At 36.0% G+C, this 25050-nt stretch overlaps 1 protein-coding gene across 4 annotated transcripts; it reads left to right on the forward strand.

Moving 5' to 3' along the window:
* The first annotated feature begins 256 nt into the window (after positions 1-256).
* Positions 257-18466, forward strand: LOC140155437 (uncharacterized). 4 transcript variants are annotated; one of them, XM_072178290.1, is made up of 11 exons: positions 257-470; positions 5074-5420; positions 6436-6591; positions 7203-7294; positions 8641-8694; positions 9217-9357; positions 10367-10518; positions 11624-11734; positions 14358-14508; positions 15778-16003; positions 17821-18466. In XM_072178290.1, exons 2-11 carry the CDS (start codon positions 5214-5216, stop codon positions 17833-17835), a joined length of 1305 nt encoding a protein of 434 aa, XP_072034391.1. In that variant the 5' UTR covers positions 257-470; positions 5074-5213; the 3' UTR covers positions 17836-18466. The 4 variants fall into 4 exon arrangements, with proteins under 4 accessions (XP_072034391.1, XP_072034390.1, XP_072034392.1 ...); XM_072178289.1 differs by having other exon boundaries at positions 257-458; XM_072178291.1 differs by having other exon boundaries at positions 257-458; positions 5078-5420.
* The last annotated feature ends 6584 nt before the right edge of the window (positions 18467-25050 follow it).

Here is a 25050-nt window from a genome sequence, read left to right on the forward strand (position 1 = left end):
TTTGAAAGACTCTTCTTGTTTGAACACTGAATTAGTCCTAAAAAAAAACCCGGGATTTCAACGAGCTACACGCGCATTTTTCAGCAATGAGCGAGTTTTGTCTACATTGTAGGGCCTACACATACAAAATCAAAATCACCCCATTTTTGACGTTTTTTCTTAAAATTTCCACACCAATAGACCCCTAGTTTCATACGCTGGTGGGCATAGGTACGTTACTTTCATATTCGAGTGCCCCCCCACTTGACAACCAAACCAAGCGCTACTCTGTGGCTGTACCGCAACTATTTTCGTGCAGTAAATATTCTTTGTAGCAGCATTGGGGTATTTTCGGCTTGACAACAATCAACAACTTCAGCGCTGTGCAGAATTCAGATCGGACTTCAATCAGATGTATTTTTCAGGCAAAATCATGAAAATGAAAGAGAATCATGTAGAAAGCTCACTAATGTATCACGGTATGCATTGAAGTATCTATGATATGATTTTACTTTAATTAAACTGTGTAGTATAAAAAGCTTACAGTGTCAGTGAGTTAAGGCTTAAGCCGGGGGCTTTAGTTAAGCTTAACTAAAGCGGTAAGGTAGCTTACTTAAAGTTAATTTTTTTAAACTTCCGTGGTCCGAGCTGTGCGCCAAGCGTCTACGAGCGTACACACAGAAAAAATAAGCAATCACGCTGATTGGCTGATCAACGCACTTGACAACAAGTCGGTTGACCCATTGGTTGTCGTTCGGCGCGTACTAGTAGGCGACCTTGTTAGCCTCTTGACACTTTTACGCGATCGCAATTCACCAGCGCGTACCCCGACCACGGAAGTTTAAAAAAAAAACTTTATATAGGTACATGTCATGGGTATGCCAGGCAAACCTTAAGCCTCCAGCATACTTTCCTGCCGCTGCGGCAAGCGGCAGGGCATTTCAACCAATGACAAGCCTTTATTGGGTCCGTTTGTCTGCATTGCGCGTGCGCCATGCCGCTCAGCGGCAAGCGGCAGGATAGTATGAAACCAGCATTAGTTAACACATTTGCTAGTCAGCCAAATTCGCCTAGAACTAGTTCCAGTAACTGTAACTCGTCGTACCTAGAGTTACAGTTCACTCTATTATTATCTTTTCCACAAATAAGAAACACATCACAATATGTGGGCTCATTTTGGGCTCTAAGGATGCAGCTGAGGAACTCTCTCAAGGACAGTTTGGGCATGCACTGACGATTTTAATCTCATTGTACCAGGGTTTGGGCGTGCTTGGATGATTTTAATCCCACTCACTGTACTAGTCTATACTCCCAAAGTTGAGGTAATTGATCAACATTGATCTCATCTTTTGGGTGGGTTCAAAATTCCCAGGGTTGGCAAAACCTGCAATCTTCATGGGAGTAATTTACTTAGTGCAAAAGTGGTCAAAATATTGCTCTGCAAAATGTCTTGATTTTCATGATTTGGATTTATCATATTGAGCAGCATTCTACTTGTGATGTTTCTACACTGTGTAGAGAGGGTCTACAGCATCTCTGAGGTAAAACTGACAAATACAAGGTATATTTCTTGATGCTTGAAGTTTGGATTTCTTAAACGTACAGTGCATCCCTATATACCGCTGCAAGACTTCAGGTCCGTATATGTCATTATGTTTATGATAAAGACTGAAGTCTTGCTGGCAGGACTAGCCTAGAACAGGCTGTAGTGCATATTTACATAGAAATTTAAAAGAACTGGCCAGTCAAGGAAACCTACATAAATTACGTTTTCTATACTTCACTTGACCCAAATATGATTTTTTATGGTGATAAGACAATCACACATGGAATTTTAGAGGGATTTTGATAGCAGTTCCATTAAAAAAAGCTGCTATCATAATGAGACTTACAAGCTGCTATTCACTCGGTCGGACATCCGGGAACATTGTCCCCTTCGTCCCCGACCAGCTGAGAAAGAGGAACTGCACATGCGTTGCACATGCGCACACTGGTTTTACAAGGCTATTTCCCCTTTGTGACGTCAGCCCAACCAAGAGAATCATCATGAGACTAAGATCTAGAAACCAGGGGTAGCGTTTTAAGGGGTCTTGGGGTCCAGGACTCCTTGATTTGGCAGGTCCCCGTGATTTGGACCCCTTAATTTTGTACGCCTGTGTAGAATTAGATGCCTGGACCCCTTTATTTGCCAATTTGGACCCCTGGACTCAGCAGGTCACCGCTAACCCTGCTAGAAACACCACCGAAATGCTGTTTTGGGGAATTTTGCTAGCTGAATCTTGTTGATGAAAGTCAATCTTTGGCAAGATGTAACTTTGCTACGGAAAGTGTGCTATGAAAAAAAGGTTTCCAGTTTTGGCTTTCTTAGGGCTTTAATTTGATATATAAAATGATGCAGTTTGCTGGCAAATTTGAATTCACCTAGGCTAGCATACCTACTTATTAACTAGAGTTGGGCGACTATCACTTTTTTCCTAGTCGACTAGTCGGCAGCAAATAGTCACGACTACGACTATAGTCGCGACTATCTGTGGTTAGAATTGGACCAAAAAATCGGGTGAAAGTTTGGTGCAAATTTACAATAAAAAGTCAACAAGACCAATCTAATGATGATTTATAGACTTTATGATTATTGTTTGTATAGTGTTGCTATTGGTAAGACAATGACTAATGTTTTTATCACATTTTCACAGTTTAATATGTAAGTATTTGGTTGGTTTTAGTGCAGATATCTGGCGCTTTTAACATGATTTTGTAACATTTAAATATAGTTCCATTTGACGACTTTTGGTTTTCAATAGTCGTAGTCGCGACTACCAGTAATAGTCGCGACTAACGACTATTGGCGACTTAGTCGCCCAACTCTATTATTAACGTTCATGAACTTCGTCTTCATGACGTTACAGTAATCATTCATTCAAATACATACACTTCACTTCAGTTTGCAATGATTGTCACGGACTTTGTCTTTGTGCAGTAAGCTTACATATCATCTTTTGCTTATTTCATAAAGTTACAAATTAAGTGTACTGCTAACATAAAGCCATATTATAACATTTGCTGAGGAGAACGACCTCAAAAAAATTGAAATTCTGGTTTTACACGATTGTATTTGTAATGTAGGGCAAGATGGCCGAGTGGTTAAGGCGTTGCGCTGCCGAGTGGTTAAGGCGTTGCACTGCCGGCCGGGAGATACGATCGACGAGGGTTCGAGCCTTGGGCTTGCCTTAGGTGAAAATTCTCTTCCCTCCCAAAAAGTTCCTATATGGTCGGGAATCCTTCAATTAAGTTCAGTAATTTAATTTCAGAATTTAATTGAAGAATTTCTTCTCGCCCCCATACACTGCCTAGCACGTGCAGATATAGGTAGTGTATGTGCTTCGTCCGTGATTCGGAAGTCACGTAAAGCCGTCAAGCATCAAGCCGTTGGTCCCGTGTTCAGGAGGATTCATCCCTGGCACGTAAAAGTGTCGGAGCTATTCGAAAAGAGAAGGGGGATCATCCCCGGTTCTGATATCTGCACTCAACCCTCTAGGTTCAAGAGGACAAGATGGGCGCGATACAACTGTACATAGGTTGTCTACCCATAAAATCCTGTAGAATGTAGAATGTACTTTAGTCAATAAAGATACTCTGCAAAAATCAAGACTTAGAGTTAGATGCTGCAGTTTTGTCAAAATCCGAGATTTTATTACTACGATGGAAATATTAGTTGAAAACGTATGCACAGTACGTACACGGCGTGCGGGATACACAGACACACACACCCCGAGGATCGTACCATATTACAACCCCCATGGAGTAACATGCATGGGCGCTAGTAGTATATTCCAATTTTCTATGCTTTACCTCACTTGTTCGGCTCAAAATTAAAAGGAACATATCTGACAGTAAAAGCTAACATTTTATGGAAAATAAATACTAATCTATTTTTACAGAAATGTTATAATATCATAACAATAACTCCCGATTTGTGAAGGGGAATTTGAACTCAAAACGATCGCTAAAGATGTGTACTGTATTCATTCTAATAAGCGCCCAGGGCGCTTAACAAAGTCATTTGGGGTGGGCGTTTATTTTTTTTCTTAAGGGGCGTTTATTAGAGACAAATTTATGTATGTTATAAAAGAGTCCTGAGACGTTCTAGTGGCTTTTCTGATGCAGAAAATGTATTGCAAGTTTATTCAGGACTTCTCCAGCTATTTCACTGTATCGATGTATATATCCATCACTTCAACATTGATGGTACGGTACCCTTTAAGGGGGTACAACACCCCTGCCCAATTTTGTGCCTATTTTTGCATTTTTCTCAAAAACTATAGCGCATTGGGGACAAGTAAGATATGTATTATAGGGGCAATGACTACAACTATTGCACTGGAAATTTTATTTCAGCACAGACAACAGTTGTGAGTTACAGTCAAAAATGAAGGAAAACCAATATTTGATCAATAAATCAATAACTACTACTTGCTTTGAGTTGCTGAATTTTCAGTACAGTAGTTGTAATCCTTGCCCCTATAATATACATATCTTACTTGTCACCAATGTGCTATAATTTTTGAGAAAAATGCAAAAATAGGCACAAGATTGGCCAGGGGTGTAGTACCCCCTTAACAAATTGAAAATACCCTGGGTGGGCGTTTATTTGGGCATGGGCGCTTATTGGAACGAATACGGTACATGTAATTGTCACAGTGAGGGACCATGATCATGTTGTGATTAAAAATAAAAATTAATAGGATTGTGAAGATGGCTCATGGTCTCTGGTTACGTTCTGTCAATCTTTAGGACCAAACTGCTGGTCCATCTCGCTTAAATGAATAAGCTTTTCAGTATTATGTACCCGGGGCGGGGTATATTGATATTGTTATGGCTTAGGGTTAAGATTAAGGGCTAGTTTATAAGTTGGGTGAAGCTTCTAATTGTAACTAATATATATATTGGATTTTTTGGACTAATAACCCTTCAGACTAGTTATCAATCTGTAACCCACATTTTGGAAGCTTCATTCAAAGGATTGGTTCAAATCTTGACAAGTGGCTGGGAAAGCTGTTATAATAATTGATATCAATCGTTTGTATAATTTACCAGATAGTGTGCTGTAGTACAACTTGATATACAATGCTAGACACCATGTGATGTACATATACAACGATTACTGCCGTTTATGCAACTCCTTCAACAAGATCTGTCTTCCACAGTAGAGAGTGGGATAAAATACAGCATTCAAAATGCCACCAAAGAAAGGAAAAGGCAAGAAAGGAAAGAAGAAGAAGAAGCCCAAGAAACCCAAAGGGATGTTGGAAGACCCAGGTGTTGTTGTGAAGAGGCTGTCTAAATTGTACATTGATAATTGTGCAAAGAAGAAAAATGTAGTATGTCCAGGAGTGAAGGTCATGTTGAAAGATTGCTATGAAAATGACAGGCTCATAGTGAAGGTAAGTCAGAATGGAATTTTTTGTAAACTAGTGAATTTTCTGAACAAGACTATTTCATTGTTTGGGACTTTTGTTTCATTTTGATTAAATTGGAGTCATAATAAAAACTAATCAGTATTGCTCGCACCTTATCCTTGGGAGTTTGACAAAGCAGTTTGGCTCAAAATCAACAACCTCTGGCAACACCACCTTGTCACAGGTCAGTGACAAATTACCACCAGATCAACAGACATCCTGAAGATGCACCTAGGATAAGGTACGATACCATAGCCTCTGAAGATAAACGTGATGTGATCAAGTATTCAACTTCCTTTGTATTTCATTGTTCTGAGCAATATTAAAATGGCCATATCTCATGAACCATGGGGTTATCAGCAAAATGAAGCTCTGTGAATGGCTCATGCAATGAAATTGAAAACTGGATTTTGATTTTGATCGACATCAGACTCTTTAGCTTGATCACATCACAAATGTGAGTCCAGATAATTAGTTTTATGATTCCAATTTCATATTTTTTATACTTGGATGAATGACAACCTTTATAAACTTTGTAACTTGAGATGTGTCTGGTATTTATTCTTAACTATTATGTTAAATGAGACACATGTAGCAGCCGACAAGTGCATCGTTTTGATATGGATGTACATATGATCTTAGTTGGATATTTTGCTTATCTTCACTGAAAATGAACATCTTAAATTTCCAATTAAGACTTTGACAATTTTTCAACTGAATACACTTGGGTATGAGAAAGTATGTCTTAAGAATCTTCAGGTGAGAAATAAAACATATTGATATTTTAGTGACAATTTCTCCTAAAATCCATAGAAGCAACTTTTAAAGTGTACAGTTGAACTTGATTTGGGTTGATCCGGAAAAGAGTTGGCACCAGCTATCCAAATTTCAGCATCTTAAACACTTATCACATTATTGATATTATAACATTACCTATGAGTATGGTCTAAAATACACCATTATCTTATTTTTCTTACCTCTTCATTTATTCTGTTTTCAGTTCATCCTCGAGCCCGTCCCAGATTTTCAAGATGAGGTGTTGTCTAACGTCAGTCTGGATACTGTTGTCATGACAATACGTCATGAGAGATATAAATGGGTGAAGGAGTTCCATGTTTGGGATATCCCTCTCAAGCATGAAACGGTTGCTAACTTGGTAAGAAATTACTCAATGTAATTTGACAATTTTAGACTCATGGTAATCCTTTGAAACTTAAATCTGTATCATGAACAACCATCATAAAAGCCTATCAACCAGAAAGATATTACTCAGGGTTGTAGCGAGCAGAAATAAGTGCTGGGTGGCAATTTACAGAATTTGCTTGATTAGCAAGATTTCAACAAATGTAGACACTTTAAGGATACATTTTGTAAAATTTGAGTGGTGGGCTCTAGCATCAAAATGAACCTTCAGTGGTGGGCTCCAGAAGTGAGTGGTGGGCTCCACCGCCCACTGCCCCCACCGTAGCTACAACCCTGATATTACTCCTTAGAAAGGCATGATTTAATATGGAATTTTTGTGTCGTAAAAAAAAAATTGTAGAACACTAGACTTGTCGATGGGAATCCAGCTTTAAATACTTTTCTTTGCTTCCCTTCAGAGTATTTTACATACAAAATGTATATCAAATTTAAGAATGGTATTATAAACGTTATATTTGTTTTTTCATAACAAATTTGTTGATTTATTTTATTTGTGCTTCCATGCAGATTAGCAACATACTAAATAATTTAACAATGACATTTGTTTTGTTTTGTTTTAATCAGGCCCTTATGTTAGAAACAGGAATCTATCCAGTAATACGAATAGAGCTAGTGGACTGTGCACTTGTTCCATTTTCAATAGCAAGAATAGCACAGTAAGTATCAGTTCACTATTATTGTAACCTATTTATGGCCCTCTCCTACTGAGCAGCTCAGGAGACTAGTTTGTATCCAACGTCACTGTCAATTAAACTCCCTATGGCCCTTGATTGGTTAGTAGTGCATAAAAGGTAGATTGATTCATCTGATGCCTTAATTGTAGAAAAGGAATTGCAGAAAATGGCAAAATATTACGGTACTATACATGGCAAAAAGCAGATCTTATAGGCATTGTTGACATGGTGCCTTCAGGAAAGAAAGTTTCCTAAATTACTAAGACCTAGCGGTTTGTATATTTGAAGGTGCAAAATTAACCTTAAGACAAGTTAACACTGTGTATACTTTCAGTCATCTGGGATTTGATCAATTAGTAGATAATTAAATCTGGTCAACCAGAAAAACTCACTTTTGGTCAGATGGAATCACCGACGCTTCGCCAAAACCTTTGGCCTTCAGCTGGGTGGATGATTTAGGGTCATCCGAGGTCAATCGATGAGGAAGTTGCTTGTGACCCGATCCCAACCATGTGACAGATTCACTCTAACGCTCCTGTTGAGTGACGGTTGTTCGGCTCGTACCCACACTGCTTCTTTGACAAGCTGTTGTACCACCACATTGAGTAACTCAATCATCATGACAACTCGTAAACAAATTGTTTCTGAGTTTGATTGACAGGTGAAATCAAATGCAAACTAGTCTTTTTAATTCTGTCTCTGATTATATGTAGATCACACGGACACCATATGAATAATTGAGTCAAAAGTGTGTAATTTGGGCAAATATGGAGACAAATTGACAGGAAATAGTCAACTTAGAAAAGTTGGCCAATATCTAACTTAATTTTAAAAAGCAAAATATTCTCTTACAGTTTGATTGTTGGTTGTACTTGTAACAAATCATTTATATTATACTTAAGAGATTTGTTTCAAAACCCCTACATCCACTTGAGCAATTTTGACAAAACATCACAAAATCATCAAAAAAATCACTAATATAAGGGGGTCTGCAACAAAAGCAGTTTTTGGTGGGATGCCTGGGTAGGATTAGCATCCCGCCAAAAACTGCTTTTGTTGCAGACCCCTTATATCAGTGATTTTCTTGATGCTTTTTGATGTTTTCTTAAAATTGCTCAAGTGGATGTAAGAGGTTTTCCCAAAGCTCTTCATTTCTATTTCAACAAAAGATGTGAAGTTATGAACGTACCACACAAAAACAAATGGTACATACCTCTTACCTGTACAAGTTTATTTCCCATCACCATCGATCATTGTTGGAATTACAAATGTTAAAGAGCAATTCTATTTTGACTGTATTTCGTGCTTTTTTCTGTGCTTTTTTCCAGACCATTATCTCTGAATACTAGCCTAGTAACGTCATTATGTTTAGATTACAATGAGTAAGTAAAGTATAGAGTGATGTACTTGTAATTTTATGTGGCCATGAATCGTTGTGTGCTTCACATACTGTGTTTTTTGGTAGATCAATGGCTCCAAAATTAGAAGCAAATTAGTAATAAATACATAACAAAATATAAAAACATGAAAAGCATCATAGAATATGTCAATTTCAATATTCCTTGAGCAATTTAAAACAAAAACATGAAATAAAACCTTGATACAGATGTGCAAAGGAAACCCAAAATGTAGGTCTATTTTCACTCAAAAAAAGGGTTTTCTAAGAAAATTAATGGTAAACTTGCACCAATGTAACTGTAAGAGGACTTAATTTAAAGAGCATGTTAACCTGTTTCCTTTGATATCAAATTTGCTATTGTAGCACTTATAGTTTTAAAGTTCTGAGCATTTCCCACGTTTTGGGTCATGTCCCTGTTTGCTTGGAAAAACCCTGTCTTGGATTTAAGAGCTTGTGTTTTGTCTAGTTATTTATGACATCCTTTTCTTTCAAACTTCAATAACAGGTTTGGTGATGAAGGTGTGAAGGGTTTGTGTGCAGGTCTGGCCAGCAATAAAGTAATGTTAAGCTTGAGTCTTTGCTATTGTGACCTTGGTGTAGAAAGTGGTGCTATGCTGGGAGATCTCATATCAAAAACTGCCATCAGGTAAACATTTAATATCAGAGTTTTGCTTATAACAAGCAATATATAACTGAATGAAATATTATATGTTCTACATGTTTAACAAATGATTAATGATTTCTAAACATTATATATTTTGTGGACTGTAAGGTGGATATTTGTAGATACATTAAAATTTGAAGAGCATATTTACATTTTTTTAGCATATTTAATAGGTTCCATATTTCTTCTTAGTTTTTTGTGATCCCAAAGTGAAACACAAATGTGTATTTTTTCTACTTCCAATAATTGTAACACTGTCACTGAGTGCTGCAAGTGCAGCTATCAAACTCTTACTCAAAATAACAAAACCAACAAATTAGACTCGACAGTGCAATCATCAAAATTCAGCTGCAGAGCAGGTGACGTCCAGATTCACCTGCTCTGCAGCTGAATTTTGATGATGATGAGTGCACTGTCGAGTCTAATTTGTTGGTTTTGTTGTGTTGAGTTTTCCTTTCCTAGTATTTTTTAAACAGCAGATATATTCCTTAATTGGAAGTAGTGATTTCTGCCTACATTAGAATCCCTTTTGCCTGACCCATGGCAGTTGACACAGTGGACATTTTACTTGTTTTCATTGTATATATTTTAGTATATTTCTAATTCCTGAAGAAAGAACAATAAGCAAGATAGAATACTATCTATTTAATAATAGAATTACAATTAAAGACAGAATTATAAAGACTAGTTTGCGTATGACATCCTGTTAACCAGACCAAAAATGTCGTACTGTGCAGGTCAGTAATCAATCACATCGCGCCTTTGCCATGATGTCAGACGCAAACTGAGTCTTTTGAATTTGGTCTTCAACTAAGTCCTAGATGTTGCCTCTCTGTGGCAGTAACATTTTTCTGCTTCAAATGACCTTTGAACTGTAAGATTAGCCTTGTGAAATACACAGGTACTGAGTTGCATTGTCCCCACCTTCTAGTATTGCACTGGTATAGGAGTTACAAAGGCTTGATTATATATGATATCATTATTTTCCTAGGGAGATCTACTTAAATGGTAACAATTTAGAAGCAGAAGGTGTTATTGAGTTGATCAAGATGGCAGTGGATCACGCTGAGGTTGAGAGCAGAGAGAGGCAAGAAGAGGCTTCTAGAAAGGCTGCTGAAGCTGAAGCATTGACTTTATTACAAGGTAGTAATGCATGTACATATTCCCACATATGATGGTCAATTGGTCATATGTGTTTACCCACACACAAATTTGCACAGATATCCCCACATTCACCCCCACTTCTTGCACTATGTGTCCATTAAGGACATGTGCCTAAAATCGCCAAAAGGGGACACACAATTTTATACCCTCCCCCAAGGCTCATAATAATTGCACAGCCCCTTAGTAGAATCAGTAGTCAACAGTTTCCAAGCTCTCCCAGTATCAAAATATGATATACCTATAGTTTTCGACAAGGTTCTTCAGCAGATTTGCTGACCAATGTGTGACCAAGTTCTTTTTATGTGATAATCAGGAAGAGCAGTCGGACACTGTTGAAGGACCTTGCTGAATACTATAAAATCATAGGACATTGTACGAGCAGATAGGCCCACAGTGTTCTTCCAGGCTTTGGAGAACAGATCTACCGTATTTCGTCAAATAAACGCATTTTCCCAAGGGAGGGTGTTTATTCAAGGTCAATTTTAGAACAATAATTCCTGTTAAAATCATTAGGTAAACTTAAAACTCACTCTAAAATGACGAACTATGAACTGTAAACACCGACTTCTGGTTCACTTCCGGGTTTCTGATCCAGATTTTCGCCAATTATTGACGCTATTATCGACCATGTGAGCAACTTGGTAAGCTTACTACACAAGATAGCATGGAAATATCGGCATTTTTGAAACATCTTGGTTGAAAAAAGTGGTGGGGGCGTTTATTTGAGGAAGGGGCGACTATTTGATGAAATACGGTATTTGGAATACAATAGATTTGTAAATGAATAATTCAATACACATTGATAGTAATAGTTTCCCATTTGGGTAGTTTTAAACACCAAAATAACAACAACATGAAAACATGCAAATAAAAAAAGCATGACATAATTTTGTAAATTTATCTTGTTGTTGTTTTGCTTATGCCAAAAAAAGGTTCAAAAACAAAAACAAACATTGTTTTCCTTTCCAGAGATGAGATTTCGACTTTATATATTGTTACTGTTGTTCTGAAATTAAATAAACAGATAGAGAACTGAAAGTATCCCTATTTCATGATAGCTGTTATTGCCTCTTGTTTTTAACAGAGAAAGAGAAAAGGGAAAGGAGAGGTGTTATTTCTGACACAGAGAAACAAGATGAGGAGAAACCAGCATCAGCTAAGAGCAGCAAAAGTGGCAAGAAGAAAAAGAAAAAAGGTAATTAATAGTGTGATTGGTGTCACCTTATAAATATCAGCGATAACAATAATCTCATCTAATTGTTTATATAGGTCTATATAGGCCATAGTTTTGCTGCTTAATTTACAAACTACACTTCAATATCATAACAAATTAATGCCAAATTCTTAAATTGAGAAAGTTCATTTTGAGGGCATAGCTAATTCAATGACTGCACTTTCAACCAATCAGGTGACAGGAATCTATATATGAGGTATATAAGACACAATATAATGTTCAGTCCATGCTATTTGAACCAATCAGAGGTGCATAGCAACAACAGGACAGGACTGATCGATTCTAAGCCCTAGGTAATTCCTTACAAAACTGTAGGATATATTTTGATTAAAATTCAGTATACATGTGATTAATATTTTTATTTGAATTGAATTGTCTAAGAATGAGAATAAAGGTATTCTTTTTAGCTGCTGGTGTGTGCCTTTATCGACTCTCAATTCACATGGACGACACCATTATTTTTGGCGTAAAACAACTCGTTTTGCCTCATTATTCTGTTTGAAATAATGATGTCACCTGTGTTATATGAGAAGATAGGTGCATGGCAGAGCCTAAAAACAATGCATATTGTACCTTTATTCTCTAATTAAAACTGAATACAGTTGATTCACAAAATATTCATGCACAGTTGCACACACATATTTTTTCTTTGGTTTTCTCCAAAACATGAAATTTTAATGCTGTGAAAATATCCTACTTTACAGTATGTGATGCATTGAATCACATACTGTAAAGTATGTGATGCATTGAATTGGCTTACATTAAAGGTGCATGACCCAATTCACAGCATCATCCCCCACAAACTTTACCCCATCAAAATGCAGATTTTGGTATCAGGTGAAAGCCCATATATTTTTGATAACTCTATCAAGATTTTAAGTCGAAACTATGCTATGCCGTTTGGTTTTTACCACCCGTACTGTTCCATGGGACTCTATGATACACATTTTTGCTTCTAGAATGCAAGCCGCCGGAGCAATATAACTTGGAATAAGAATATGTGGGTAATGGGCTTCAGTATGAAGCACTGTGTTACAAATTGGACTAGCCACCTTTAATGCAATACGGTAGTATTGTTGGGGAATGTGTATGATTCACTTAGCTTGACAGTGCTATTAAAATGATTTATAACATTGTTGATGAGTATAATTCATTTTATGCTCTGGTAACATACATTTTGTCTTCAGGTGTACTACCTTCTGAAAAGTTCAACAAACTTGAATGAATGAATGCAGACAGTCAAGGTTATGGTCTCAAAAGAATATGTTTCATATTAGATTGAATACAGAAACTAATTGGACTTAATTGGCCCATTTGGTGCTCAATCACATATTACTTATACTTTGATAGGAATGTGTTCATGAGCAAATTTAGTAATGAATGTCAAATTGTTTTTTTTTGTTATACAATATATTTTAAACAAGTACATAATGGGAAGCAATTTTAAACTTCTACGCTACGCAAATTTCACTCACCGGAGCGCTTTCACTGGGTCAACCGGCGTCTTCAGCGGATGTTATTGCTCTGAAGATTTGTTGTTGCTAGTGATGCTGTTGGAACACCTCAGAGCAATAACATCCGCTGAAGACGCCGGTTGACCCGGTGAAAGCGCTCCGGTGAGTGAAATTGAGTAGTGTAGAAGTTTAAAATTGCTTCCTATTTACGTTTACCGCTATATATAAATATACATCATTATAAGTACATAATGTTTTTTGCACTTCATAAAGTATTTGAAAAAAAAGCAGGTTGTAAAATTAAAATAGTAATCTACAATGTTTGTAACTACAGTACAGGGTATCTCGGAATAATCAATAATTAGCTCCGGTACATACCACAACCTTTTCAAAGACATCAGTATCAATACAAAGTTTATTGTCTAATTTTGCAATGTTGTGTTTAAAGAAAAGAAGGATTCTTGTGTTGTGCACATCAAAAAAACATACAGTAAACTTAACCATGTTGATGGTCATGTGAATCTTGATAAATACCATGGCAACGGTCACATAGGATGGGTACTAATTATTCTGGGACTCCGTGTCTGTAGTTCAGACAGTTGGCAGAGTACAACCAGTGCATCTATGCAGCATCTCTAAACACCTGAATATGAACATTGAACAATAGTGCTTTGGGTGAACACTTTCGTTTTAGAGCTACATGTACTCTCAATGAAATGTGCATTGATATGCATTGACTGGTCTTTGGCAAATGCACCATAGCTCATTGCAGTCCGGTGCGCAGGAATTTTTTGGGGTGGATTTTGAAAAAGTGAACGTTTTTCCAGCGGGGGGCAATTTTGTGAAAAGTGAACCTTCCGAAAATGTTGACCTTCTTTGAGCACAAACCAAAAACCTTTTTGAAATGTTTTGATTTTTTTCACTCGCCACACTTTCGCAAATTGAGTTTTTTTTTACTTTTTCAATACTTTTGCAAAAAAAATTGGCTCATTGGTATAATGTCATTAATTAAGAGGTTCCTGCATAACTTGAAGCACAATTAAGTAAATTTGATTAACTTATCACTTTGCCTTTCAGTTGTTCATAATCAAATCATTTTTGTTACTAATTTCTTGTCCTCTTATTTGTAGGAAAGAAAAAGAAGGGAAAGACAAAAGATCCCCCAGGGCCACCACCCGTTGGCCCTCTGATCTATAAGTTACATGTGGCTGATAATGGCATAGATGCACATGGCAGAGGCTCTACTTATGCACCAGTTATAGCCATGAGACTGTTCAGAACGTAAGTTATACATCAAGTTGTGATACATAAATTTGCATTTTGTTAATATATTAAATTAAACTGTAGTCAACATCTATTGTAGGGTATATAGAACTATGTAGCAGGAAGACAAACGGTTCAGCCTTCTTCTAACCACATAATGTGCTGTACTTTAATATTTATAGGTTAATAAATGTGTATCACTTTTTGGGTGTGAAATTAGACATGTTCAAGGGGGGGGGGGAGCAAAGTACAAGTGCATTATTTTGTACAATTTTGTGAGCAACAAGTTATAACACATATATAGGATCCACAACTTATAAGTCCCCCCTCATACTTTTTCAAATAAGTCGAAAAATATTTTACAAAATGTAAAAATGTAAAAAGGTATGTATAGCCCTATTTGTTTTACACATGTGGACCAATTTATTGCGTCACACATCATTGCGTTCAGTCACAGTGGTTAATTGTGTTAGAAATGAGGCTGTTTTAAAAGTTGCACATGAGTCCTTAGCAGTCAGGTTTTCTTTAACAAACACATGAATAGACCTGGCCTACTGTATTGTTTGAGAGTTGACTCCTATGGACTCAGATGCAACTTTTAACACTGTTTAAAATGGTCTCTTTTTTACATAATGAACCATTGTGACTGAACGCAATGACGTGTGATTTGGTCCATATGTGTAAAACAAATACCTTTTTACAAGTTTGCATTTTGTCAAATATTTTTTGATTTATTTTAAAAAGTATTTAGAGGGGAACTTATAAGTTGTGGACCCTATATTAACCTATTTCATACACGAGAAAAAAAAATCCTGTGATTTTTGCTATGTTTATAACAAACTTGTTACAAAAAATGTTGAAAAATGCAAGCAAATACAAATGCATCCACCCACAAGAAAAATGAACTCATCCAAAAGAAGCATAGCTGAATCCTAATACTTTAGTTGGTTCTGGCAATAAAAGTCAAATTTTAATTTTGACAAAGTTTTGGAAATAAGGGCCAAATCGTGAGTAATTTGACTTTTATTGCCAGTAAGAACTAACTGAATTATTAGGATTAATCTATGTATCATTTGACAAAACAGGATAATATTTTTTAATCCCAAAACATTAGGGCTGTATTTTTCTGGAATTGGGAGCAATCTGCCACACATTTCAAATGGAATCATCCATTTAAGTAACCCCATTTGAAATTTACACTCCCTGTGTTGAAAATTAACATCATGTCTTCCATAAGGGATATATGGATTTTAACTTGTAAAGCCCATTTCACCCTATCTGTTTCAGATTAATAGAGCATTCAATGTGCTTACAAGAGATAGACTTAGATGACAATGCCATTGGTGATCTAGGAGGCAGAGAGATCATGGATGGGTTGAAGGCACGTGGTGAAGCTGATCTACCTGGTATCAAGATGGCAGTGACACACCAGATGAATAGTGATACGTTTGCTAGTATTGTAAAGCTTGGAGCTGGACTCAAGAAGAAGAAAAAGAAGAAAGGAAAGAAAAAGGTAAGATTATGATCTATCAGTGGCATAGCCCCCCCCCCCCCACCCCCGCTCATCATGGGTCATCGGTTCATGTAAGGCCGTCGGTAAACGAAGGGCGTTGGTGAAAAAAAAATTGGGTCTACAATAGCCAATTTTTTGTGTGGAGGGTGATGAAATAAAAAGTACATGTAGTCCAAACCTTCAAATCTTAGATGTGACCCTTCTCTCTTTACCTGTTAACATTGCTAAATTGAATGATATTGATATATAAATGTAAAAGCGTGTTAAAAAATTTTGCGGAAATTTTTGCTGTACAGCCCCGTAATTTTTAGATTCTTGAGCGCACTGGGCCAAAAAAAATTTGGGTTAACAATTAACAACTTCCGTCGGCAAACAAATATTTCCGTCGCTACATTTACAAGTTGTGCCCCCAGGTTCTTGACTACGCCACTGTAATCTATCACCAGCAAACAAAATAAATAAACAAAAAAGTATAAATAAAAGAAAAATAATAACAACATATTTGTCCAGCGCATCATTGGGTTCAAATTAGACTGCCCAAATGTAAAAATATGAGATGGCACCCAGACTCTCCACTTTGGGGAGCATTAGCCTGTTGTAACTAGCCCATCTATGGGCCCGAATGTTTTAGAATAAGGATGGACATTATTTAGCCTTTGAAGCACAAGGTGAATTTTAAAGGTGACAATTTATATGGTTTCATTTCGCTGTAGAAGTTACGTCATAATCGGATTAACTACCATAGCCATAGATGCACACATGCACAGCCACATGCAGGTTGCACTCATCACCTGTGTATGTTTGCAATCATAGATTGAATAAAATACCACTCTTTTCAAAGATACTAATCTTACAGGTGTGAGTGATTGGCATGATATGGTTCAATGCATAGGTACCGCGTGAACGTTGTAGTGCAGGGCGAAATAGTCAACAATTGTATTCATCTAATGCTATGGAAGCCTTTCGTCACTTCTACAGTGAATAGCTTTTTAAGACACTATCGTGCTTATCAATTTTTGCATTAAAACTTTCCAAATAAGATTAGACTTCATGAGAGTTTGATAGAATGCGGAATAGTTATTAGTCTTCTGTTAGACTGTTACGCATAAATTCTCTTGAATTAGAGAACCACAGATAAGATGGAGAGCCAGAGGGCAGAATATTGATTATTTAATGGTGAATTTTATTTATTCAGGATAACAAGTGAGTTACAGAGGATGACATACAGAAGTGTTCAATTTATGTGGCAATCCGGGCATACGAACGCCCAAAACTCATCCGTCGGATGCCCATAAATCAGTTTTGGAGTGTCCCTGGACCTAGAACTAAATGCTAGGATCATTCATGGTTGACTTTAAAATAAAAATAAAAAATGTGTTAAAGTTATAGTTTGTGTTCATGTCATACTCTATTAATGATTTAAAAATTGAAATTGTTTACATTTTGAAATCATTAATAGAGTATGACGTGAATACAAACAATAACTTTGCATATATTAAAAACACAAAAAACTTCTTCTATTTTTTAAAATCAACTATGAATGATCCTAGCATTAAGGGACACTCCAAAACCGAAAAAAAATTGACTATAGTCCCATCCCCAATTTTGAAAAGTTTTCACCTAAATATTGTTAAAAGGCACAGTGCCACACGATCTGATTCTTGTTTGCTAATTCAAGAGAAGTCAATTAACTCTGTGCATAAATTATACTTTAATCAGCACATGAATTTTTTTAGGATATACCCTGCAAAATTGTGGCCACCTCGAATTTAAAATGCTTTATATTGATAATTTGATTTCTTGTATTTTTGTTTCAGAAAAAGAAGAAATAGACGTGCTAGTGGATGAGTGGTGTTTACCGAGTCTGTGCAATGGTATTTATAATACAGAAATGAGTTGTATGTGATATTTGATTGGGGAGGGTTCACCTCTTGGTGAGGGGGGCGGGTACTTGACTTTGGATGTGAGGAGGATGTGCGAACACTAGTTCGAAACTAGGGGTTATTTGGTGACAGATTTGACACCAAAAAAGGGTGTAATTGGGTGAGAAAACTCAAAAAGAGGGGTTTCTCTGTGACACTGGGACAAATTTTGTAAAATCTGAAGAAAAATTACGAAGTTTTGTGAATTTTCGTGAAAAGAACTGGATCCTTCAATGAGAGTTCATCAATTAAGTCATGAAAAAAGGGGGCTCTGGCTGGCAGTAAAACAAAAAAAGGGATAAATTGGGTGGGAGGGAGTTGAATAACAGGGGGTCAATGTGGCAGCACATCCCTGTCATTGATTGTTGTAAGCACCCACAACTTGGATAAGACAAATTTCACCATATAAGGGTGAGTAACTTGTATGGTCTTTTTGTTCAAAAATTGATTGAATATGGAATTGTAACTAGGCCAAACTATAGGATTAGGATTGAGCTATGTTTCGCCTGGTAAAATAAGGTAATAATGTAGTTTTTTATTTTAAAAAAAGCTAGTTTTGTATTATTCTGAAGTAGGAGTACTGTATAATGGGGAATTTAAATTTAATTTTCACAAACAAATTTAAAACCCTGCAAAAATGTTATAACTCATTGGCTTCAATATGTAGCTCTTTCAAACTGACTAAAAGAAGCTACACAACTGTTCAAAACAGGTAAAATCACAAAAAAATTAACCCACGAATTAAAATAACCTGTTATACAATAGTACATTTTCAGTGGTACCTAGATATAAATCATGTTATTCTGGGCTACTCCAGTTGAAATCCATACACCCCCTATGGAAGACATGACCTTAATCTTCCATACAGGGAGTGTGAATTTCAAATGGGGGCTACCTGAATGGGGTGATTCAATCAGAAATATACATTGAAATACTAAAAAGAAGCAGATCCAAAATAAAAGATTTAATAGTATTGTATGTGGATTGCTACGGTTGGTCAAACATCATATGATTTGATTTGATTGTACATATCAAGGCCATTACCCGTATACTAAAGAAGGTATCTTACCCTTCCCAGAATCCTTTGCAACATTACCTCATTACATCAAATGACACTCCTATTACTTTGTACAGGTTCCCTTTGTTTTCATGTTGAGAATAGACTGGCTAAACATGGGTCGATAGTAAAAAAAAAATAAACATATTTTGGAAGATCTGGATGTGCTCTGTTCATTGAGGTACATTTCGTTACTATCGACCCAGGTTGAAGTAGATAGTAAATCTGTACAGAAAATTGAAATGGAAGAAATGCATTGTGGGAAGTGATAGATATCTTCTCTGCCCTCTGAAAACCAAAAAAGGACAAGGACACAAAGTTTTGCTATGATCATGATGGCAATCCCTTTTATTAAGCATTTATGCGCTTGGAATTTCTTCTGATTCAGCACCCTATTACCTCTGATCTCAGCCAAAACAAATAAATATAACAAAGGATGTTCTCACATTATCATGTATTATTTTATGACATTGTATTTCCTAGTATTGAAAAAAATATACTCGTTTTTTTTTTGCTGTTTATTTAACGTACTTAATGTTTTATTTTTGAGATTTAATTACAACTAGCGGTCATGCATCATTCATGATTTGTAAATGATAGTGATGATTTTTGTGTCTGTTTGTAAATGGGGCAATTGAAAATTGCTATATTTATTTCTAAGACCAGTTTATTTTGGACTGAGATTACAAAAGACTAACCGACTTGTCACAATGTCACAGCCTTACATTTTCTGTTCCTATTTTTGAGGTATGATTTTTGGCAGAACAAAAAACTCATAATACTATATTAAAAATTCATTTGAAATTTAAGCCTAGCTTCACATATTGAACATAGATACTGGAAAGAAGCATGAAAGAACAATGGCGTGTGCAGCACATTGAAAGTAGGGGGGTAGGTTGTTCAGTTCCCCCCAATGGAGTCTGATTTAGGTGTGTAAGGTGCGGTTTTTCCAGTTGATCGCTCTCTTGCAAAAACAAAAAATCCTCCGACATGGGTCCCTATTTTTTGCTGGAAATTTCTTAGACAGGTCCGTTTTTGACATAAACCCTTAGACATTTTTTTATTTGCTAAAATAGGCCATTTTGGGGACAAATTGATTAAATTTAGCTGAACATTATTTTTTTTTTAAATCAGGTTTTTCAGATTTTTGTGATATTTTAGCCTCCAGAAAAAAAATCCTTAGACATGGGTCAATATTTTTGAGAAAATCCTTGAGACATGGGTATCTGTCCATGGTCAAGTCTGGAGCCTCGCACCCCGTCCAAAAAGTACCCCCCAAAAAAAATGGGAGTATCATAATTGTTTCCTTATACATACTATCATGATCAGTTTGAATGAAAATAATCCATGACAGGACCATGGGAAATTTCACATTGTAGTATTTTGTATAAAAAATCTAAGGAGTTTTGTAAATTTATAAGTCACACTGTAACATTTTGTATAAAACAATCAAGTGTTTTGTAAATTTGTAAGTCACACTCTAGAATTTTTGCATAAAAAAGCAAAAAGTGTTTTGTAAATTTAGAAGTCATACTGTAGAAAAAGTGTTTTGTACATTTGTAAATCACTGTAGAATTTTGTATTAAACTGAAAGATGTTTTATATACTGTTTGTATTTATTTATAAGACTTGCATCATTTTCGAAAGCTTTTGTGAAGTACAATAGGAGAGTTTTAAGAAGTGTCAAATTATTTTGTCACTCGCAAAATGAGGGGCAGTTCACTTGTTGAGGCTAAGGCCAAGAACAAAATTCTTGTTTGTTAAACACCTGACTGAGGTAGAGTGTCAGCCGGTCATGTTTTTGTTTAAATCATAGCAAAACCTGCATAATTATTTCCATTAAAAACTTAAATATGTGTGAATTCTGAATTGGAATATTTCACTTATGTATCACTCATCTTCATTCATGTTTCTGTGGGTTCTGATCTGGAAATGCTCATTTTAAGAATTTATAGAAGCCTTGTCAGTTAATTACCACTGGTATGATACAATCAGAGAAGATGTTAAGAAAAGGATCCAGCTATCCTCAAACAAAATATGTGTGTTGCCGCTCATTCAAAAGCAATCACGCTATTAAGGTTTAACAATAAAATACAACAAAAGGGTTCGAACCCATGACGGGTGTGATACACAAGTTGCTGCTTACTAGTTTTAGAGAAAGGTCAGTGTCTGTATATCATCAATACTATGGATACCATACATGCAGATCCTAACATCCAGTTTATTTCAAATAAAATATGACCGAAGTTCCATGGCAAATAATAATTGTGCACGCTTGTTGACTCTTTTAACCTCTACGATTTATGATACAGACTATTTTTAATTATCAAAATATCTTTATTAGGTTTGCAGGAAATTACAGGAAAATACATAAAACAATAAAATAAACATGATCAAAAATCATCCCTTTTCTAACAAAATCCTAAAACACTCTCCTAAATAATTAATATATGTTCCAAAATGGGCGGATTTTTTTGGAATCTTTACAAAACTACATTTCTTTCTTATAGTATCCACGTGTGGTATCCCTTCAGAGCAACATCAGGTACTTAACACACACATGTCATACTTTCAAGGGATTCTCTATAGAAACATTGGATATGGTTTCAATTCTGGAGTGAAAATTAATCAACCGTAGTCGGCAACACACATCACATCAAAGGCTACTTTCAAGTAGATACATAACTACTTGAGAATAAAGGACTATGAATAGTTGCGACAGGATTACCTACGGGATTATCTCAAGAATATAATTCCATTCTCCCTCCTTTCTTTACATCTTCTCTGGATACAATGTATCTCTAAACTAGTCTGAGCCTGGGGCCAGATTCTTGTATAATTCTCTTAGAGCCGATGGGGTTGCAGCCATGGCACAGTGGTGTAGCTAAGGGGGAAGCTGCCTGGCTAACTGTCATGGCCCATGGTTGTACTATGTAGCAAAGCAGCCACTCAGTACAGGGAAGTTGCTCTTAAAATTTATCTTCGGATGAATTTGATGAGGCTTACCTCAGGTATCCAGGTTATTGTCTTCCCAATGTTGGCAGGTATCCATGAAGAATCAAAATGAAGCTCTGTGATGATGAAGTATTCAATAACCTTGTCAACAAATGCATTAGTACATGTGACTTGATCTGGTCCATTCTGACCAAAGTTGCTAGCCCAGTACTTACTCATGATGACATCCTTAATTGCTGACTGTAGTCTGATTAGGTCGGATCATGTCACATGCAACGGGTGGTCAATAAGTTTGTAGAACAAGGTATGTTACTTTGTTTCCGGAGTAATGAATTGGTTTCATTTGAAAGCTTTTTCCTTCACAACATTACTGTGCAGTTAAGGTACTACCAGAAGGTCATTATGGAATCTGTTACCGATGAAGGTGAAAACTCAAATGTATCTTGTTATACAGACTTATTGATTGCCCTTTAATAGTACCGGTAGTTGAAAATTATAGTATATACACACCCAAAATGCTGGGTTGCTAGTTCTTGTTGTATGTAATCTTAAATGCACCACTCTTCATCAGAGTTTCTTTTCTTGTATTAGATATATCTGTGAATCAGGAGACACTCTTGGAAAAAAGTTCTAATTAGACCCTACAAAGGTTCTTGAGCTGTCCAGTATGTAGAACCTTTATGGTTCTACAAAGAAGCAAGAAAGAACAATAATGCCAGACTAACCAATTAGGGTTCTTCCAATTTTAACCATTTTTTCATGAGGGTTCTAAATACAGGACAGCCAAAAACCTTTTTTTGTAAATTGATGCCTTGATAAACATATAATCTCTACTGAGTAGGACGTTCAACATCATGTAAATAATATTTTTACAAGCCGACGACGAACGTCGGCTTGTTCTGTCTTCTTCCAATTCTTCTTTCTTCTTCTTTCTTTCTTCTGGCAACCAATCAAAATGCTCTAGCTCCGCCAGGCATTGACAGATTTCAACCATATGTGACCCAAATGACCACTGGGTTAGGCAAAACCTTCCATTTGACTTTGACCTGGCTGTGACCTTTGACCTTGACCTTATGGTCAAAAATGTTGATTTCACAAAAAATGCTACTCCTTCCACAAATTTCATGCAATGATCATGTGACTCAAGCATATGAATCAACATGTGGCAGTGCTTAAAACTTCCTAAAAAGAATTGAGGTCAAAGGTCATTAAGGGGGTCATTTCCGGTCTGAAAGCTAAAAATATTCAAAAAATCACTGTCTTTACAAAATATATAGCAGAGAGTAGCCATTAGCACACATGCATTGCTACTAGCCAGGGTCTTTAGGATGCCTACAGGTTTGGGGTCAAAGGTCATTAAGGGGTTACTTCCGGTCAAAAACCAAAAATGTTCAAAAAAATTTTATCTCAAAATGTAAACAGACCAGAGTAATATAACCATCATACATGAATCAGTGCTACCTGATGTATGCATGGTATTTTTATTTTGGGGGTCAAAGGTCATTAAGGGGTCACTTTCTGTTTTTAGCTAAATAACTTTAAGAATTTTTATCTCAACAACTAAACATAGTGAAATTTTTTTATTAAAATTGGAACAATACATTTTGTCGGTGTACGTAAGGTTTTTTTTCCATTGAAGTCAAAGGTCATTAAGGGGTCAAAAGGTCAATAAAAATTTTTAAAAAATCAAAATCCATGTTTTCGTCACGATTAAGCTGAAATTCACCAGGAATCTTTCTTATGACTTCCTAAGCACAATGCAAGAGCAGTTGACCCCATCCGTGACCCAAGGGTCAAGTTATAGGGGTCAAAGGTCACATTTCGAAATTGGTCCAATCGAGCTCAAATTCAACAGGAATTATTCTTACGACATTCTAAACATGTTAAAAATATAATAATATTTATGACTCCAAAGGTCAAAGTTTAGGGGTCAAAGGTCAACTGCGGCGGCTTGTACTCAGAATCTGTTGACTCTAGTTTTGTTTATTTTTGTATTTGATACTGTAATATTGCACACATTATTGAACAAAGATTTTTATGTTGTTTCTTAGAAATAAATTTAGTAAACGAATAACAAAATTGTCAACTTGAAATGCCTCACTATAATCGCTTATAAATAGGCATGTGCATTTACTCAAATGAAATATAAACCTGCTTTTTTGTATGATTGATGATCGTTTTAAACAGGCTAGAAATCTGTATCGCCATGGTCCATAAAACCTTGTAGTGATTAGAAGAAAACTATTATGATAGAATCTTCAATAGGTCATGAACACTGCCCAGTAAACACAAAAATGTCCTTTTTTGAAGGACATTTGTGTGTGTTTTTTAAACGTTATAAACGTGTTATTATGGTTTTATTCAAGCATTTTGATAACGTTAAAATTATATAAAGGTCATAAAAATGTTTTTCAAAACGTTTTATATGAAAACACATTTTAAAAAGTTGCCAAACTGTAATTATAAAATGTTTTAGCAAAGATTTTTGTATACAAATTTTTGTCAACTCTTTAATAACATTGTGTAAGATGTATTGCATCTAGTTTTCAAAAATGTTTTTGGAATATTTAATGTTTTATTTTGAGCTAGACCTAAAACTACATACCCTCCTATATTACTTGAAGCACAAAAATTGCATCAGTAGTGGGTCATCAATATCTAACCTTGACTATGAACACCAGATCCTCTCTCTTTTGTCTATTGCAGTGCAAATGCACTCACTATTGTGAAAACCTAATGTGGATTTTGATTGATTGAACAAATTCCGGGACCAGAATGGATCATTCATGTGAGAACCCTACTCTTATCGTAACTGTCTGGAAGCTACATATGTACATGTAGTCTGTGTACATTCTTCAAAGGATGGTGCACTCACATGGTTCATTTTGAGAGATAAACTTGATGATGTAGATTTGAGAGTGTAGAGCCCTATTCCCATCAGTCGGCAAAGAGCTGCAAAGGAGTGTTAATATCCGTGGTTATATTAGAGCTGTATAATAAATTATATGTCTACAACAGATGATTAATTATATGCATTTATATAAATGAAAACAAATTAGAATAAACAATACATTGAAATTTTGAAAACTTGGTTACAAATTGGGGCCAATAGA

Source organism: Amphiura filiformis, chromosome 6, assembly GCF_039555335.1.
Source record: "Amphiura filiformis chromosome 6, Afil_fr2py, whole genome shotgun sequence".
Classification (NCBI taxonomy): domain Eukaryota; kingdom Metazoa; phylum Echinodermata; class Ophiuroidea; order Amphilepidida; family Amphiuridae; genus Amphiura; species Amphiura filiformis.